General features: G+C 39.8%; 1 protein-coding gene across 5 annotated transcripts in view; it reads right to left on the bottom strand.

Annotated features, from left to right (window-relative positions):
• Positions 1-18,984, bottom strand: part of shisa8b (shisa family member 8b) — a 49,910-nt gene extending 30,926 nt beyond the window's left edge. For 4 of the 5 annotated variants that reach the window (XM_054763263.1, XM_054763290.1, XM_054763273.1 and 1 more), the window contains exons 1-2: positions 18,592-18,984; positions 15,663-16,327 (exon numbers count right to left, since the gene is read on the bottom strand). In XM_054763263.1, the coding sequence (XP_054619238.1) occupies positions 15,663-16,327; positions 18,592-18,732 (806 nt within the window). In that variant the 5' untranslated portion in view covers positions 18,733-18,984. The remainder of the gene's footprint in view (positions 1-15,662; positions 16,328-18,591) is intronic. The other variant, XM_054763281.1, reaches the window with a different exon arrangement.
• Positions 18,985-21,455: the final 2,471 nt, after the last annotated feature.

Here is a 21,455-nt window from a genome sequence, read left to right as displayed (position 1 = left end):
ATGCAGCAAATTGTACTTCCGCATTAAGAGTTACAAAGTGAGTGCCAAGAATAGCCACATATTGTTTTTCTTTGCATTTCTGCTTATTTATGATGTTTGGAGTGTCCATAAATGCATCTCGCGGTCGAGGAAGTGTCGTTGCAATGACAAATGGACTAGAGACGTGTTGGTTTGGAGTAGGAGATGTTGTCAGGTCAGAATGATGTTATAAAAGAGCGTCAGCCTCTGTGTGACTCTGTGGGGGCGCTGCACTGTGCCTCCATCCATGATGCGTAATTACGGAAAACATTTTTTTCCGTAATTGATGAAAAAAATGAACCGTTAACCGATATTTTTGACAGCCCTAATATACATTTCTTAAAAAACTTTTTACAAAATAAAAAAATACATAGAAATATCAAAGTGGCCCCCTGCTTCCTTTGCTTTTTAGTATTGAAAGTTTGGGCACCCCTGCTTTAGTGTTAGCCATGGTTGATAATAAAATGCAGTAAATGACCAACTCATGTACAAATAAGATCAAATGCGAGCCCATTTGATCGCCCTCCCTCTTTGTACATAAGCACATTATATTCATTCATTCAAATCAATTCCGATCTTAATCATCTTACTGTGAATCCTTTTGTGCGACTGAAAGACTTGATTCAATTATGAGGCAAAACAACCCCATTGTAAACATTTGCATTGGCGCAACAAAAGCACTTATACTTGTCCCTCTACCCGCTTCCTCCCCAGAACTAAACCCGGTCCCAAATCTGTCTTTTCCCCTCCATCTTCCTCCTCTTTAAAGCATACCGTTAGTCTCCGTCTCTTCATCCCCTCTCTGACTCATTGCCATGCAGAGCCGCGGGCCACCACGCGCATCTCTCTCTTGGCTCGCTGCTCAGACAACTTGCTGATTTGGACTTTTAATCTTCAACAAAAACCGCACCTGTCCCCGAGCCATGCAGTGTTTATGGAGCATTGGCTCAGCTTCATGCTACTTTCGTGGGGGTGCTTTTGAAAGAGGGAGAATGGCAGTGCTGTGGGCTGATTAGAAGATTAGGACTCACTGGGCGACACAAATACTGTAGTTAGCATGTGGTATTTGCAAATGAGATATTAATCACTTTAGATGCTGACATTGTATTGGGCCACTTTTAGTCCCCTAACAAAGCTCAACCAGCAGGACACCTTTCAGTAGTGGTCTAAAACGGGGGTCGGCAACCTTTACCATCAAAAGAGCCATTTTGGCTCCTCCTCCAGTAAAAGTCTGGAGCTGCAAAACATTACACAGCTTATAAACTTGTAAAAATGATCATTTTTTTTTTAATGTTACCTGTTACAACAACAAAATTCAACAAACACAAGTGTGTAGGCCTACTCTGAAATACAACACTTACTGTAGCTTTGTAAACCTTTTTTGAGTGGTTCCCATATTTGTGTAAAATTAAAACAAAATACGGCCAACTTTAACATTAAAAAAAAGTCCATCAGAGTTCACGTATCACCGTTGTTTGCGCAGTACCGTTTACATCTGCGCTGAATTGTCATCAGTAACCATTCAGTTTGGTGCTGTTCTTGACTGTCTTTGCAGAGAGGGGCATTCTTTCATTTTCGGAACCATTTCCTGTTTCCTGTTTAATTCGAAGAACAGGTGCTCTGATATTTTTATGAACGATTCTTTCATGTATTCTCCATCTGTGAACGTCTTATTTTAGATGCATTCACGGACTTGCGATGAGTTGGACATTTCACGTTCTTTTTGAAAATGCACGTCCTCTAAGGGAGGTAGAGGACGGTAGGGGGGCGAAGGGAGCCACGACAAGTAGGTTAAAGAACCACATGTGGCGGGTTGCCGACCCCTGATCTAAAAGGTAAATTCTTAGGGACTCAATGTAATCTTAATATCAGCTAATATAAAACATATTTAAATAGTTTTTAACAACACTAGAAAATTCTGTTAAAAAGTAGGGCTGGCAAAAATAGCGCGTTAGCGGTGGTAACTAATATATTTCATTAATTACGTGACATTTTTCAGCGTAATTAACACACACGAATCATGGCAAGCCACGGCTCTCTTTTATGACAACAGACGGCGGCACAGTGTAGCTCCCCACAGAGTCACACAGTGTCTGGCACTCTTTTATAACTTTATTCTTACCTGGACACATCAACAGCAGTGCAATTCCAACACCATATATGGATATCCTATTCCAAACACACGTCTCTAGTCCATTCATTGCAACGGCACTTCCTCATTGTCAAGACAGACCACGAGATGCGTTCACTGACACTCCGAACATCACAAAGTCCTTATGCGTGTATGTGTGGTCTAAATAAACAGAAATGCAATGAATATCAATAAGTGGATATTCTTATCACTCACTTTGTAACTCTTAATGAGCAAGTAGAATTTGCTGCATTTAAGTGTGTTCGGAAATCCCCAAAAATTCACTCAAAACATGTGAATGCATCTTAAATGACGTGTGTCTTTGAACGCAACTCCTCATTGCTCATAATAACACAGTTAAAAGTCTGATTCAAATATGCTATTAAAGAAACCAGTGATAGGTAAATAGATTTTCAGACATGTGCGCCATCTCTTCGCTTGATTTAAATTTTAAGTTAATTTGGTACTGCTAATACATACGTACAAATATATATATATATATATAATTCTGCCCTGTCATTTATCCTTCTTTCAATAAAATACAGTAAAAGTGGGCATATTTCAGACATGGTAATGGTAATGGTTTAATCTATTTTAAACATGCATACAAGTTACATTGAAATACATCACATAGTACAATTCACAGTTCTACATGTCCAAAAAGGAGTAGGAAAAAGCTAATTTTATTTAATCCCACCCCCCATCCGTTTCACATCAATTGCAATATCAATTCCAAATGTACTCCGTGCTAGTTTATAATGCATAGGATAATAAGGTAATATAAGGTAACATAGTGATTAGTCATGATTAATTCGTTTGAAAACTTTGATTAATCTGATTAAAATGGTAATCATTTGACAGCCCTATTAAAGAGTCGCCATAAAGTGCATGTCATAGCACAAGCCCAATCTGACCTTTTAGAAAAGCACAGTTTATATTCCGTGTGTAGGCTTCACATGTTATGCAACAACATGGCTGACAGCTATACGGGATCAACCACATCTGCACGCTCTAATCACATGGAGACTTCATTAATTTGCTGTCAGAATCAATAACTGGTCGTGCTGCATCAGAACACAGACACTGATTGGCAACAGCCGATACTATAGTCTCTCTGTAGCGAGACTTTATTGATTGCCTTAATTAAAATGTCAAGCGTGCACTGTGGCGTGCCTATACATGTACATCCTGTCCGTATATGTGTGTGTGTGTGTGTGTGTGTGTGTGTGTGTCCGTCATACACTTGGCATTGTAGTTTTGCCGGCATATTATTTCATCTCTGTGGCTTTAAAGTTACACTGACTGATCAGAGATGGCAGAGTTGACATGGTCAGTCCAGTAACCGACTTATGCTGCTCATCTTGACCAAATTTTGCTTGACAGCGTGCAGATTATCTCCAAAAACAACACTTTGAGATAATGCTTCGCTGAAAACCCAAAGTGACCCAGGCAAGTATCGCTGTCACTTTAGTTCGCCTCTGTCGTCACTCTGTCTTTTCAGTAAAAAAGGATTGATCTCACTGGCGATCACTGATAAAGTAAAGACTAATATGAATCATTTTAGACATGAATGAATTAGCTTCGTGTTACATCGATTTAAGATGTAAAATCCAGAGAAATGTGGATTAAAGTCATTTTGCGTTGCTGTGCTCACGTCATCAGAAGCACCACCGAGACAGATTTGAAACCTATATTCAAATGGAATTGCTCAACTTTATTATGGTAAGAAAGATGGAGCCAACAAGTTCTGACATGCGCGTCTGATGCTGAGTGTGTAAACGCAACGTGGAGCTGTTGTGCGTAACAAACAGGATTAATGGTGACACATATGGTGAGTTTAACACGTAACCGCCAGGCTTTTTGTTTAGCTGTGAGATGGAGACCCCTTTTACGCTAGCATGTTTATATCTAGTAGAGCCGAGCATATCTGAAAAAATGAGGAAAGTTGGTTCTATGATGTTTGCATACAACCATCAGGGCCCAATAGAAAGCAATCTGTAAACGTTTTTTCACAATAATTAGATTGCAGTAGTATACATTTTTCTGTGACTATGTGTAGCAGTTAAGTGTTTTTTTATGAAAATGCTCATTAGCTTCCTTATCGTTATACCATTATTGCCCAGCACTTACCCATACTGATATCAACCGATACCGATATAGGCAGCAGCTCTTCCCTCAAACGAATGTCAGGTCACCTCTTGTCAGAGGTGTGGACCGGAGTCACGCGACACTCAGTGTTGATGACTTTGGATCGACTTGGCAGTATCGCCAAAGACTTGCAACTCGACTTGGACTTTGAAATCCAGTAGTCAACTGAAATAATATGTTGTCCCGTCAACAAGTAAGACAGGTTAGCCTGAATAAATTCACAAATAAGAATCCAATCAAATAATGCTGGCAAGGATATAATTTGCAAAGCTATACATTTCTATGCGCCCCAAGCGTCAATATGGGAACAAAGTAAACTGCAGAGGATGAAACACTGGACTAATACAATCAATGACATTATAAACTGGGCTCATTCAGCACATCAACGTCAGTCGCTTGCATCGGTTGCATATGACTCCGAGTGATTCTTCTTCAGGTGTCATATTGTATTAAAGGAAGACGCTTTACTCCCCCCTCGCAACGCTTTACAATCTTTGCAAAATGAATATATAACATCCAAGGTAAAAACTCCAGACTAGAGACATACTGAACTCGCAAGCTTGTTGCAGAAAAACTGATACCAATAAACCGATGTCTCATTTTTACACCAATATCGGCCAATGTTATCAGCCATTCCTAGTTTTTTACGGTGCTTTTTTGTCTCACAAAAAATATACATAAAAATTCATTTTGATCTGAGTCCAGAGTCCCATTCAATATCATAAAACTGTTGGTGGGAGTAGTGGATTTGGTGTATTGAAGCTATATTATCATAGGTGGATTGGATCACTGTTAAATATTTTTCTAAATGAGTTCATATTAGGTCAAAAATAACGCATTACTGGCGGTCATTAATTTATTTCATTAATTAAGTTAATTTTTTGTGTGTAATTAACGCATGCGCACCAGAGCAAGCAGGCCTCTCTGACGGCAGACGGAGTTCTCCACTGTGCTTCGAGGCAGCGTCCCCACACAGTCACACAGATGCTGTTTTCTAACTTCATTCTGACCTGAACGCATCAACAACACCATATACCGTATGTACCTCCAGCTCACACACGTCTCAAGTCCGTTCATCCTGGGAACGACACTTCCTCATTGTCATGACAAGAATCCGAGATGCATTCAGGGACACTCCGAACACCACAAAAACGGTTTTATAATGCATGTGTTTGTGTGTGTAAATAAACAGGAAGATACAGAAAAACATGAAGTGGATATTCTCATCACTCACTTGGTAGCTCTTAATTCAAATGTACAATTTGCTTCATTTAAGTATGATGCAAAATACACTGAAAGCAACCCCTCATTGGTCATAATAACACGCTTTAAAGTGTGATTCAAATGTTTTGCTACTGTTAAAGAGACTAGTGTTGGACTTGTGTGGTATCTTTTAGCTTGATTGACATATTCAGTTCATTTGGAGTTGTTAATACATCCAAATATATATAATCCTGTCCTGTCGTTTGTCTTTCTGTTAATTAAATACAGTAAAAATGGGCATATTTCAGACATAGTGGCTAATGGTGATTAATCATGATTAATTAATTTAAAAAAAAACAGATTAATCTGAGTCAAATTTGTAATCATAGTTTATACATTTGTTGGTTCAATATTTGGCATTTAGGCAGAGGCCGTTCACAGTTATATGAACTTGTCAGTAAGACTAAAACTTTTTTACTGTTGTTAAAGAAAAGTTGAAATAGCAGCCCCTAAGATAACAATATAAAAAGCCGGCAATCTTTCTGATGTCAAGCATTCTCCATCGCTTTGAAACCCGCCAAACCACAGAGATAAACACAGAAAAAAGTGCTGACCCACATTTATGTGTTTTGGGGGCCGAGTGAAGAGGAGCAAACAGAGGAAGAGAGAGCAAGATAATGCAGCTGGAGGAATCAAATTGTCATATCTGACGTGCAGTTGTCAATTTAAATGTAACTGATTGGAAGGAATGGTTTGCCCACATGCAACATTTGTGTACAAACTTAGCATAAATACATTCACTTGAACCAGTACTGGTGACAGGTGAGGGGTGATAAAGAGTGACAGCTCCACCCCGGAGGTAAACGCAAGCGAGGAAGGATGGAGGAGAGAATCAGACGGAAACTCTGTGAAAACTCTCTTTTTTTAAAAAAAAATAACTTTTTCTCTCATGGCAGCAGTTTAAAGTTCACATTCGAATGATTTGCCTGGAGTCTTGTCTTTCTTTTCTGTGGAAACTAGATGGAGGCATTAAGGGCAGTGACAGAGAAGAGAGACAAAGCTCATCACGAATCTAGAAATTTTCACGAGTAAAGTTGTCGTTCATTGAGGAAAATGAGTTCAAGCCTATCTACATCAGCAGCTACAACATAGTTCATCACAGTTTGAAGATCAGTTCGTTTTAAAGAGAGTGGACAATTGACAAGAGGTGATCACTTTGTGGTTTTTAGGAATGTGAACGATAAACCGGATATCGGGTTTTTGGGAGCAAACGATTCCAATTCGCTGGTAAAAGAATCCTGTATCGATAATAATCAGCCATAAATCTTTAGATGAATCGATTGTGGAGACATGCATCGGTTGAGTGAGTGATTAGACCACCCTTGTTTCTTCAGTTTATTGGTCCATTTGAATGCCTGGTACAACTAAAGCTACATTTGTTTGGACAAATATAATGATGATAACAAATATAGCTCATAAGAGTTCAATTTAAGAGGTGATATCTAGCAACTACCATGGTTTTCTTAAAAATAACCAAAATCACTTAAGTTCTTACATGAATAGCTATAGCATTGTACTGCCAAAACTCTTATGAGCTATTTTATTTAACTGAGTCACAAAGCAATGCAGGTACATTTTGAAATCTTGTATAAGTTTGCATGCATGACCTAAGCACGATGCTTTTAACTGTTGAACTTTTTTTCCACAAATGGAAACAAAAACTAAAAACGATAAAAGTTCAAATAATGACGGCAGTTGCAGCTGCTAGTAATCATTTATGTTGACGTGTAGTTATGGAAAGATACATGAAAATAGATGGCAGTCGATTCGTTTTATGTTTATGCTAAAGAGTGCGGAAACAGAAAGCAGCACGTTTCCCAAATGGATTCTTATACAGCGAGCGTGTTTTGATCTGACAAATCTTAAGTAACTTTGATCAAATGTAGAATTGGAAAAGATATATATAAATCTTATAAGTTTGTATCTCTTTTGTTTGAAACTTGTATGTAATGCGTCAGACAGTGAAACCAAGTATGCAAAAGTGGCCACTTTCATTATATAAGAGAAAGTAAATCATATAAGGCTTATATGATGTACAATATAAGAAACATAAACTGAAGGTGACTGAAAGTTTACATTTTTTGTTATTCTCTTCTAGCTAATGACGTCTTGTCGTCCCATGGGAGTTCCCCGTGTAATGCTGCTTTAAATTGAATGTGTTTGGTTGTATTAAACTTCCCCGGTTCTTGTGCCATCACGGGATACTTGTGCATGACAAGTGTTACACTCAGCTGCAACATCTTTTTCGGACTTTAATAAAAATACACGCGGCCGACATCACTCCTACACCATGCTTTTTAATACGTTAACATATGCTGTTGTTGTGATCATGTGGGCTCTATCGGGCCGCTGCTAGATAGACTTGCTGGGGTGCTGGGGCGGAGTTTGGAATTGGCTATACAATGCGATTCTCATTTTTTGCTGATATTGTCCCAATATCCGATACCAATATCGGATCAGGATACCTCTACTTACACTTACATAATAATTATTGATCCTTCACAGTCAGGCCTGGCATGATTTGATAACTACGGTATGTAAACAACAAATAATGTGTGCCATTCTAATAAAGGGATTTTGTCCACCTCAATAAAGATGAATATAACATCATGACAGACACAGGGGGGAAAAGTCAGGCCTGTGTTGGCCATGATGTACGTCTTGAAGGTGGTGTTGGCTTACCCATCCCACTCGTCCTCTGCAAACACACAGCCTCTAACGGTTTGATTGAATGATGATAAGCTTTTTTCCACGAATAGAAAGATGCTGTCATGTTTCATTGCTGGCTTTACTTTTGCTTTCAATGCTGGTCCCTCTCCTTCGCACTACACCGAAAGCGCATCAAAATGAGCAATAAACATAACGACACAATGGCAAAATGAGAAACACATCATGATTTGTGCTTCCTGAAAGTTGAACTTTAAAATGTGTTTGACAAAGAATCCAATGAAGGCTTTAATCGAGCGCACGATCCAAAAACTTGATGACAAACAGCCACATTGAGACGAACCACGTGGCCGCAGACTGTGTGTCAATAAATGTGTCGAGTTGCTGTCTGTCAATAGCACAGCGCATGAGTCAGGTCTGGATTTGCTCTCGCTCATGTGATCCTGTTGTCTGTTCAACAACTTCTCCGCTGTCACTAATGTCATTTAATGGCTGCATCTGCACAAACTGCATTTGCAACTACTAAAGACTACATTTGAAACTCCTCATATTCATGGCATGTGGTCTTTTGTTTGAAACTTTGCCATTTTTATAGAGCCAAGTCGACTTTGTATAATTTATGAAGGGATCAGCAGTTCCAGAGCTAGACTGAATGATGTGATACATGAGCATGGGTGTCCTACTTACTGACAAGCCATCAAGCGTTGTAAAAAAAAGTGACGTATTATCATCATCAAACTACTGATAAAGCCTTTTTTATACTGTGGAACCCGCTCATCTCAACGCCCCTCGGACTGGCTGACTGATGTCGACATAGAGGGTTGTCGACGCAGGTGAAAAGCGAAAGTAACCATTGCGTGGACATTTACTTGTGACTTCTGAATAATAAAAGCCTATGAATAATACTCACAGAATTTGGACATACTTGCTCTTTTATTCGACAGCGCTCATTCCGGTTACAACAGTGGTGACACTCAAGCTGCGTGTCAAAGTCACACACGTCCATATGTGCTATATGTCCACACTGTATTGAGTTGTGCTTATCTGTCTGACTTCAATCAAGTGACAGCAGTCAACCACCCGGAGTGACTGTGCCCTTCATTACATAACATGATGGCAAACAAGCCTACTGCACTTGTTGACACACACACATTCATGCAATGCCAGTCAAAAATATACAGTAGATCCATGTGTGTGTCACAGAAAACACACCCAGAGTAAAACACTGGATTTGAAGATCGATCTTCTCATTAGGACTTGCCAGGCACACACACACACGCACATGAATGCATACACTGACCCATATTTGGACGTGGACACACGCACACATGCTTGTAGGGTGTGACCTATGCTGGATTCTCACACTTTAGACCTTATATTGCAACACATCTCACCTAGTGACTATCCTGGTGACGTGAACCATGCTCATGCAACCTGAATGCCATCACTATCATTCTCCTTGTTAGTTCTACTATAAATCAGTGGTTAATCAGTGGTTAACATTCATAGTAAGAGTTGAATTGAAGAGCTGATATCTAGCAACTTCCATGGTTTTCTTGATAATAACCACGATCACTGAAGTTCTTACATGAATAGCTATAGCATTGCACTGCCAAAAAATGTAACTCTTTTGAGCTATTTTTGTTATTGTTATATTTGTCCAAACAAAGGTGCACTTAGTTGTATCAGGCATTAAAATGAACAAGAAACTGAAGAAACAAGGGTGGTCTAAACATTTTTCCATGACTGTATACGCTCCTGATCAAAACCAGGACCAAGACCAGCTGAAAAATTGCTAGAATTTGCATTTTGCACATTTGGATCTTAATGAGGATTTAAGTAGAGCTACAATATGCAAAAGCAAGAAGGGGGAGTGAGACAAAAAGCACTTTGAAAAAGTAATTTATTGAAAACAACAATTAAACTGTAATAGGCTGTTCATCAGCTGATCAAAAGTTTAATACCATCGTTCAAAAAAGAACAAAAAAACTCTCCAAACCAGAAGAAAAAATGTTCTCAGTAGGACTCAGTAATGAGAAGCTCCACCGTTCTTGTTAATCACTTCAAAAATTGGTTTGTCGTTTCCAGGAGGTGAGTGGGAACATTGCTCCAAGTGGTGAAGATGGCTTCACAAAGGGCATCAACTGTCTGGAACTGATGGCCATTTTTATAAACTTCCCTTGCCATCCTTCCTCAAATGTTCTCTATGGGATTTAAATGAGGGGAACATGCAGGATGGTCCAAAAGAGTCATGTTATTCTCCCTGAAGAAGTCCTTGGTCAAGCGAGCATTATGAACTGCAGTGTTGTCCTGTTGAAAAACCCAGCTGTTACCACACAGACGAGGACCCTCAGTCATGAGGGATGCCCGCTGCAACATCTGCATGTAAGCAGCTGCCGTTTGACAACCCTGCACCACCTGAAGTTCCAGTGTTCCACTTAATGAAAAAGCACCCTAGATCATGATGGACCCCCCCCTCCACTGTGCCGGGTAGAAAACATCTCAGGTGGGATCTCCTTGTCATGCCAGTAACGTTGGAAGCCATCTGGACCGTCAAGGTTACATTTTTTCTCATCAGAGAATACAACTTTTTTCCACCTTTCAATGTCCCATGTTTGATGCTCCCTGGCAAAGTCTAAATGGGCAGTTTTGTGGTGTTGAAAGAGACGAGGTCTTTCAATTTGTTTTTTGTTTTTTAAACCCTTAATTAGCCTTAATGTGGGTGGAAGACCGCCCTGTGTCTTGATGGAAAGCCAATCGGATCCTCCGGTTCAGCACAAGTGTGATTTTTTTGGGTCTACCACTTGACTTTTTTGTTCCATAATGCTCAGGATCTTTCAAAAAATGTTAGAATGACTGTCTTACTGCTCCCAACCTCAGCAGCAATGGCACGCTGCGAGAGACCTTGCTTAAGCAGCTCGACAATCCGACCACATTCAAAAAGACAAAGCTTCTTAGCTTTAGCCATCAGGAGGGCATGACAGTGTGAATGCCTGACAGACAATGACAATTTTGAGCAGATTTTGGCTTTTTTGATCAGGTGATAAACAACCTATTTAATTTTTTTTTTGTTTAAATTACAAGTTCCAAAGTGCTTTTTGTCTCAGTCCCCCTTCTTGCTTTTGCATATTGTAGCTCTACTTAAAACCTCATTAAGATCCAAATGTGAAAAGTGCAAATTCTAGCAATTTTTCAACTTGTGTTAAGATTTTGATCAGGAGTGTAAAATTTTCTAAAAACTTCACTTGTGTGGATTGACATTTTGTTTTACATCGGAGTTGAGGAAATGTGCATTTTTTTGTGTCTGTTCATTCCTGCTTGAAATTTCTACTTCCCGATAGTCTGCGGATATATGACGATGGTCGTTTTGATGTGGTTGTTCGTTTCAATAAAGTGATTTTTACCTCTTTGTCATTCTCTCAATGTCCAGGCACAAGCTACAGTATTTTATATTTTATAACAACACAAAAACATCACAATCCGTGAGATGTTTGCAGCTGTGGAATGGGCAGACTATGCATTTCCCAGCATGATTTGCTGTCACTTTTGACTGTCTTATGCCTCTTTAAGGTGTTATTTTGTACACACAGGGTACAATAGTTTAAGTGCTGCCATTTTCAGTCGTGTACAGTTCAATTATTTTGACTTTTGGTCTGAATCTAGCAACCGTATTAGGAATAGTTGTGAATTTCGTGCTATACACAGTATTGTTTCCACTTTTAAAATTAAGATGTCAGAGGAGTAGTTTATACCGGAGGAGTTGCTTAATTACGCATATCGCTGTAAGCACTTTGTTTGATAAGGTCCGTAAGGTGCGCCAACCCAATGCTATTGCTATAATGCTATAACGGTTCCGCGGGTCGGAAGAAATTGCAGCGCGGGCCGGATTTGTTCACTGGGCCTGAGTTTGACACGTGATGTACATTGTTGAGCGCCTAGCCCCACCCACTTCTCTTGCTCACCATCAGGGCGGACTTTCTGCTCCATGGCGTACTATATTCTGTTCCATTCATTTGCGGCTGAGTCATCAGTCCTGTTCATTTAGCGTCGTTGGGGCATATGCTGTGCTCTTTTGCACATTTGAAAATACTGTAAGAATGCTACTTTTATAGAACTGGCTTCTTTATTTTATAATGTAAGATTAATGACTACATCAACAAATGTAACCGTTGAATCGTATCGAATCATATCGTTTGTGCACTGTATTGAGTCGTATCAAATCGTTTGTTTTTCAATTTTTTCGTGCATCTACATGCGTATGTTTACCACAAAGAGATTTACATCCCTATTTATTATAGATAAGAACTTTTTAATCTGTAATTAATTGTGATTAATTATGAGTTAACTATCGTCAAATGCGATTAATTGTGATTACATATTTTAATTGACGGACAGCCCTAATATATATATTTTATTTGGACATTTATATACAGTATATATATATAAGGGTGTCAAACATAATGCGCTACTGGCGGTAAGTAATTTATTTTGTTAATTACGTTCAAACTTTTAGCATAATTTACGCATGCGTATCATGGCAAACCACACCTCTTTGTTATGATGACAGACGGAGGCACAGTGTAGCGCCCCCACAGAGTCACACAGAGTCTGACGCTCTTTTATTACTTTATTCTGACCTGAACACATCAGCAGCTGTGCAATTCCAACACCATATATGTATCCCCAACTCCCAAACACGTCTACCCGTTTGTCCGGGGAACAGCACTTCCTTATTCTTGAGGTGCATTCACGGACACCCCTAACTCTGAACATCCCAACAACATCTTTATTATGCGTGTATGTGTGGTCGAAATAAACAGAAAGACAAAAAAGAACAATGATTGGATCAAAATACACACAAAACATGTAAATAAAAATGAAATGACATGGCGTCTTGGAATGCAACCCCTCATTGCTCATAATAACACGGTTGAAGAGTGATTCAAATGTTCTGCTACTATTAAAAATGTTATGCAAATAGATTTTCAGACACGTGTGCTATCTTTTTAGCTTTTTAGCTAATAAATACAAATACATATAGTCCAGTCTTGTCCTGTCTTGTCATTTATCTTTCTTTTAATGAAAATCTTTCCTTCTTTTAAAAAAATGAAAAAAAAAACTGTACAAATGAGCATATTTCAGACATAGCTGTAAAATGGCGATTAATCATTATTAATTCAATTGAAAACTGTTATTATTCTGATTAAAAATGCTAACCATTTGACAGCCCTGATATACTGTGTGTACTTTTTTCCATATGACAGGCCCCAAGATGACATGCTCCCCGTTTACTGGCGTAGGATTTGTTCGGCACACGGATGCTAATTTCAGCTGGGAACGTGCTAGAAGGTGTGTCTGCGTGTTCAATCTAAGCGGATGATCACTTTGGATTTTCATTTCCAAAGCTGATTGAGGAAAAACCGCTGGGATTTTGAGAGTGTTAATCATCGTCTGCGTGCAGAGCAGTGTGCGATGCAGCGCGAAACACTAAAGACGGCAGTGGAACATGACAGTAGTCTTAAATAAAAGCAAGTAAGACAGTATGACAGCGCATTTATGTTTTTGTAGGCGGTGGTTATATGTACATTCTGTATTCATAATTTTTACCTCTCTGAAGTGCTGAGCTATAGAACATGTAGCCTTAGGAAGCAGGGATTTCTGTCAACATGCTTAAATACTAAATGAGCGCGCAGACAGCAGGCCAGAGACGGGAAAACTGTAATCTTGGAGAAATTGGTTTAATCTCAACGAAAGGGGGTAATCTGTTAGGAGATGGGCTCGTGCAGTGAGAGAGGCTGAGGAATACTGAGGAGAAAGGTCTGGTTTCTCTGCAAAAATGTCCAAAGAAACCAGCAGGAAGGGAAGATGGAAGGTGGAGAGGCAGGAGGTGTGATGCATGGGGAGAGGATGAATGAAAGGTTAAATGAAAGAGAGAGACAGGGTGAAACCAAGTGGTTGGGCCCCTGGAGGTAAGAGAAGCAGGAAGAAAAAGACTAGGAGGAGGTGGTAGTCTGACATGGAAAATGGATTTTTAAAATGACACATGGTGTGATTGAATTTGTGACAAATCGTGGAACAACGTGAAATTAGCCTGTAAGGTGTTACGAGTTTTGTGCTGTTTGCTCTCTCCGGTTACCCCTGGAACGTGTATGTATATCAGGGACTGAAGGATGCGGGGTTCCACTTTGACACATTTTGTACATTAAAGACGCTGACATCAATCCCATGTAAGTCAATATATGCAAAGCTTGTTGAACAAAACATCCACATATTATCCTTGTGTTATAGGTGACAAAGCTAATTAGTTTTTAATATATACAGCCATCCCTCGTTTATCGCAGTTAATTGGTTCCAGACCCGACCGCGACCTTGGGAGGGCACTAGAACAGAGACTGTGAGCCGGGCCCCGATTGGTGACCTCCCAAATGTTTTATTACCATTTTCACTTCCTGCAGGTGTCCCTTTACTTTTGTCCATATGCTGTATACTGTAGGTCTTAATTGGAGCGACATCCCATCACTTTTTGAACTCAGCATTGCAGAATCTGCTGACAATTTTTGTATTTGACTCGATGCTAAAAAAGCCTGTCGGAGGCAAAGAAGCAAAAGCGTCTTTAAACATCTACTGCAGCAAAGATAGCTAGCTTGATTAGTGTTCTTGGAAATGTTTGGTTTATTTCATATATAAGTCATCCTTACAAGCAAAGCAAATGGTACAAGGGGGCAAAATACAACAGCATGTGGAAAAAGACAGCAAAAGAAAACACACAGAGACATAAAAACAAAGAAAATGGCAAAATTAGAAACAGTTGCAAATGCAAAATGTGCAGCTAGGCAGCTTACTGTGGAGTCATTCTCCAAATAAGTGACTCATTAAGAATGAGATGACTCATAAAGCACAACATCACATCCTTAAATCAGTAAGGATTAGTTTTGGTTTCTTTCCTTGCTATTTTTGATGCTTTCCTATTGACAGCATTCCCCGGGTTTATTTTAGTCATCAGTATGAAGTTAACAAATTGTCATCAAGCTGTTTATTATAGAAATTGTTGAACACAACACACACACACATGCACATGTTGGTGTGCCTACAACTTAGCATGCATTTAATTGGTTGTAAGTTGTAAATTCCAATCATGTCACGTCACAAATGATCTTTGCCGTGTTTTGGATTCTCGCCTCTTTTATTCCATTTTTTTGGGGGGGAATTTCCAACTTTCCAACCGTCCTCCAAATGTTCCAAAACGCATGCATATGCATGCTGGCAGAGCTCGCAAAGCTGTATAAATGAGTGGACATTAGCTTCCAGTTTGAGTACGCGGTGCTAATATGTGGTCCACTCTTTTGTACAGTTGACATAGTCCCTATCCTCCTCTTGGCTCTAGTTGCATAACGCACACCCTACCAATACACACACACTTTGTCATGCCGCCTACCTGGAGTTGAGGTCAGGATGTGGCGCCCCGGTTGCCCCTCCACGACTTTTCTCCAGGCCCAACTTGGTGAAAATGCCCACCAGCACCATGATGGCCACCACGCCGCAGATGATGTAGACGATGAGGTGCGTGCGGTCTCGCTCCTGGTCCCCCTGGCCCTCGGTGATAGTGGCCACGGGCTTGCCAGTGTTGGCCCAGATGGGCGTGTCATAGTTGGAGCAGATGCTCTGGTCCAGTCGCTGCTGGCGGAACTGGCAGCAGAAGCGATAGAAGCAGGTACCGCAGCAGTACAGAAAGACACCGGCGTTGCAGTTGAAGGGTGGGTCCCACTGGCCCATCACGTCGTAGTAGCCCTGGCAACGCGTCCCGCCAACAGGGGGGCCATCCTCGTCGTCTGCATCCCCCCCACTGGAGGGAGTGGACAAGCCAGTGTCTTGAAGGGGGTTCTGGGTTGTCTCCACATAGCTGGGAGTCGTCTGGTTCACCAGTGTGGACGGGACTATGAAGGGGCTGTCCTCAGTTGCCGTTACCATGGTGACAGATGGATCCTGAGTCAGGGCAGGCTGGGTAATTAGGAAAGAGAGGCAAAAGAGGAAGAAAAGATGGCAGCAGGGAGGAAGGACCGGTGCCATGCTTCTGGCAGGGCCCTCTGTCCGATGTCCAGCCTTCAAGTAGAGGAAGGTCAAAGACAGGGCAAAGGTCAGTGGCAAGAAAATCTATTTCAGGTCAAAAATGACATTTTTACAGAAGAAACCCCACATAGAAACAAACAGGCTTGTTTTTAGCCAGTCAGATGTCTGAAAAGAACCTACCGTAAATTCCAGACTATTGAGAGCACCTGAATATAAGCCGCACCCCCCAAATTTAAAGAGAAAAAAAAAGGCGTTCATATGTAGGCCGCACTTGTCTAAAAGCCTCAGGTGTCCACGTTGCAATATGGGCTATTTACACTGAAAGACTATAAACCTTACAATCCTGCCTACACTCTGTGTTCTCAATGTAGTGAGACGTGAGATGCTTTTTTCAACAGCTGCCGCGGTCCAAGCAGAAGCTGTCGTAATTCTACAATTGATCAAGCCTACTTAACATTTGTCAGATCAAAACGACTGCTGCATATGACTTCAAAATGTGATATTAGAGTCCACTTTACTCCTCCAATTCACTACTTCCTGAATCCGCACTCTGAGCATCATGGGAACTGTAGTTGTTTTAGCCATAACTTAGCCGCATCATTGCTCATAAGCGACAGGGTTCAAAGCATGTGAAAAAAGTAGCGGCTTCTAGTTCGGAATTTATGGTACGTTAATTGCATATTCTGATGCCTCCCCTCCAACAATATATTTGACATACAACATGCTACTGTATAAACTATACTATATACTGTAAGTATGTATAACATCACCACTTGTAGGTGTATCATTGCACACAATGAACTGGGATCACTTGATACCAGGGGTGTCCAAAGTGCGGCCCACAGCTTGTTTTTTACTTTGCAGAAATAAACAACCAAAACAAAAACACACAAAAAGCAAAAGAAGAGACCAAAAGCATCATGTAAATGTTAATAACTCCAATACTACATTGGTAATAATAGAATTTATTATACAGTACAAGTTTTGTTTCTAAGCATGCTCCATATAACGTCTTGTTTAGCCTTTTGAAAAAGTGAAAAATCTCAAAATGGCCCCCCTGTCCTTTGACTTTTCATTATGTGGTCCTCTGTGAAATAAGTTTGGGCACCCCTGCCCTAAAAACAACACACATTTGTGACATCATTTGAAGGAGTGTTTTTTTATTGACCCCGCGGCACATTCTAAAAGCATAATTTTACAAGAAAACTAGAAATAGAAAAATGGAGAAATCAGCAGTAATTTTACAAGAATAAAGTCAATATGTTAAGAGAAAAACATATGGGAAAAATAATAAAATTTTAGTAGCATAAAGTTGAAATATTAAAGAAAAAGCCATTTTTTAAAAAGAGTCGTAACATTATGAGAAACAAACGCAACAAATAAAGTTGTAATTTTTGCATATTTTGGGTTGCAGAAACAGTTAAGTTATGAGAATAAAGTTAAAATATTATGGGAATAACGTCATAATTACAAGAAGAAAATTTACAAGAAGAAAGGTTACATGGTTGGAAAATGTAGAAAAATAACCCCAGCACAAATGGAAAACAGCTGTAACTTTACGAGAATAAAGTCAAAATATTAAGAGAAAAATGGCATATTCTAACCAGAAAAAAAGTTAAAGTTTCATCAAAAAAAAAAAACCTGAACCTTAATGAGGAAAAATAATGTAACTTTAGCAGCATAGTGTTGAAATATATATATATAAAAAAAAAATTCCAAAGTTGTAATATTATGATAAACAAAACTAAATGGGGGCAATGTTCTAATATGGCAACAAAGTCAAAATATTACACAAAGAAAATTACAAAGATGATTTAAGAAGAAAGTTGAAATATTTTGAAAATGTAAAAAAAAACCAAATGCAAACATATGGGACAAAGAGCACAAAGACTGAAGTTCATACGAATAATAGGCTTTTTCACCGATAAAAGAAACATATATAACTTCTTATCGTATCTACTGTGCATGTGTTGCTTTGCAAAATATCAAAGTGGCCCTTGCATTCTTTCTTTTTTCACTATTTGGCCCTCGCTGGATGAAGTTTGTACACCCCTGGTTTAGATGATCCCTTTTTCCCCCCCTTTTTTTTTTTTTTACAAATGCCTGTAATATAGCGGGCATGGTCTCAGTACATTGATATGTAATAAAGGCAAAAATATGACAATGTGTACTCATTTTCTCATAATAACAGGACAATCTCACTTAGGGAAGCAATAATGAAGGGTGAAACAATGAAGCTGACTTTTCACATTTATGTGAGGAGCTGTAAGACAAACCAATTACACAAAAAAACTCACCTTCAAAGAATTTACCGTCTTTATTTTGAAAGAGTCACAATAAAGCAGAAACTCCCCTCCAGTTCTCACCTTTTCCGTCAGCGTGCTCTTCTGCAAGCCTTCCCCGAAAGTCCAAAGGTTAAAAATTCCCTCTAGAAACATCTGCAAAGTTTACTCAGCATCATCTCCCCCCCCAAAGCTGTCTTTGTCTTCTCTTGATGTGTTCTCCATTCTCAGCTGGGGGCTTGATCCGGAGAACAACACGCTCCTCTTCTTTGCCTTCACAAAAAGACTCTTTTTTTTTTTTTCTCTCCTCTTGCTTGGTCAAGTACGAGTCCGCAAATGCATATACACGTGTGCACAAAAGTGTGTCTGTGTGTGTTGGGGGGGATGCTCCACTGAGCGCTGCAACAGTTCAGGAACCAAATGAGAACGCCTCCTCTGTTTACCTCTTGTCAGTGCCAGATAGGCAGTGAGAGAGAGAAGAGAGAGAGAGACATAGTGTGTGTTTGGAGAAGGGCAGGGTGGAAAGAAATATTAAAATGTAAATATATTAGGAAATGGAGTACCCTTTAAGCAGAGAAAAGCCTTTTTGGTTGACAAAAAAAGATCCCATCCATCCATCCATCCAATTTCTATGCCACTTATCCTCATTAGGGTCACGGGAAAAAGATGTACATAAATATAAATACATAATAAACATATAAGATAACTTATACCACAGTAATTGTCACCAAAAAGTGCCCTCTTTTGGGATTATTAATACAAATATAACATATAAAAAACATATACTAGTGCCCCCATTTGAGAACCAGTGATCTAGTGCAAAAAGGCAAGTATTGGTAAAGATTCTACTGGAAAGACCAAAATTTACCTGATTTTCCAGAAAATGTCCCTTATTTTCAAAAGCAAATGTTGACAGGTATTTGTAGCCCAGGACTCTGATTTTATCGGCTCGCAGCAACAACAAAAAAAAAAGCTTATACCTTTTAATAATAATTTGGAGTGCATGAGAAAGTGGACAGAAAGACGTACTGTAGCTCTTCAATCACATGGTGGTTCATTAACAAGTGAAGTGCTCATCCGACATCACAGTTTTTCTAAGTTGTTTACAGTTGTCCCTCCCCACATCGGGGTTCAAATTTTGTGGCTTCACTCCATCACGGTTTTTCAAACATGTATTAATGAATAAATCATGCTGTTTTGTGGTTGAATACAGCCTGGTCGCTAGGTGTCAGTAATTGTTTGGTGAGACAAGCACCAGACTTGGTCACCGGAGCAATAGGCTTTTATTGCAGGTTTAAATGATCTCACAACAGGCATAATAATGACATAATCATAATCATATTATTACAAATGTAATGCCGAGGGACTGTAATGCAGCTAAAAGGCAACTCTGAACCTCCAACGACACGATTTATGGCTTAAATGGCTTATTTTCTATGATTATATCTACTATATTGGGTAATACGAGTGCAAAGGTTGCTATAGGGGTGTTATTTCATGTCTAGAGGGCTCTAATAATGGTAAAACCCATATTTAGTAGTAAACAGGTTTCCTATGCCATAACTACAAACATATTCCATTTATAAATAAGGAATCCTGCTTCTGGGAAATTAACTTGATGTTTGGGTCTAAAACCAATTAACCGCGATAAACAAGGGATTACCGTGCATGCAAATAGTGGTACTTGAGACAGAACAAGCACAACGTGTAGCTCATGCACCAACCGCCTGAACCAGTTAAGAAGCACAACTCCTGCTTTACACTCGAATTGCAGTTCTAAAACACACCCTTTTCCATACTCTACACGCAATTCTGAACAAACAATTCATTCACTACATGCAATTCATTTGGCACATTTGTCATGACAAAAATGAGTTGTTTTCACAAGGAACACACTATCATTTAAAATTCGGAAGTGAATTTCACACTGACTCATCTTTTACAATTAGCAATTAGTTTGGAGATCCACAGAAAACATTGCTTGTGATGTGGGTGTTTGAGATGCAGTAGTTTTTTAATTACGTCCGGAGGTTATGTTTTTGCTGGCGTTCATCTGTTTCTTTGTTTATGTTCATCCATCCATCCATTTTCTATACCGCCTCTCCTCATTAGGGTCGTGGGGTATGCTGGAGCCTATACCAGGTGACTTCGGGCGACATGAGGGGTACACCCTGGACTGTCGCCAGCCAATGGCAGGGCACATATAGACAAACAACCATTCACACTCACATTCATACCTATGGACAATTTAGAGTCCCCAATTAACCTAACATGCATGTTTTTGGAATGTGGGAGGAAACCGGAGTACCCGGAGAAAACCCACACACAGAACATGCAAACTCTACATAGAAAGGCCCAAGGGAGATTCAAACCCAGATCTTCCCGATCTCCAGACTGTGACTGTGTGGCCAACATGCTAACCACTTGACCACCGTGCAGCCTGTTTATGTTCAGAATAACTTCAAAAGTTCTGAATGGATCCGGATGAAATGTTCAGGTATTGCCGGAAATGGGATATGGAAGGACTAATTCATTTTGGGGGGTTATCCGGACCACCGTCTGGATCCAGGAATCGTTTTAAAGGATTCTTTAACATTGCGAGATAGGACCATCTTCGACATTTCGGAGTTGGATCATGGTGCATGCCAGTTTGTCAGTGTGTTGCCAATAATATAAGATTGCAGAAACATTCAAGTTCTGAGAGCATGAGGCATGAATCCAGAAAATGTGTGTAAGAAAAGCTAATGTTTCATTTGACAGCTATGACAGAAAGCGAAGGTGTAGGCTGTCCTTTCTTTAAATGAACCAAACTGATTATCATGTCTTGCCTCACACTGAATTGCCTCACACCCCCCCCCCCCACACCCCCCCCCCCCCCA

Source organism: Dunckerocampus dactyliophorus, chromosome 2 (genome assembly GCF_027744805.1).
Source record: "Dunckerocampus dactyliophorus isolate RoL2022-P2 chromosome 2, RoL_Ddac_1.1, whole genome shotgun sequence".
Lineage (NCBI taxonomy): Eukaryota > Metazoa > Chordata > Actinopteri > Syngnathiformes > Syngnathidae > Dunckerocampus > Dunckerocampus dactyliophorus.
The sequence above is the reverse complement of the archived record's forward strand: the minus strand, read 5'-3'. Positions and strand labels throughout refer to the sequence as shown.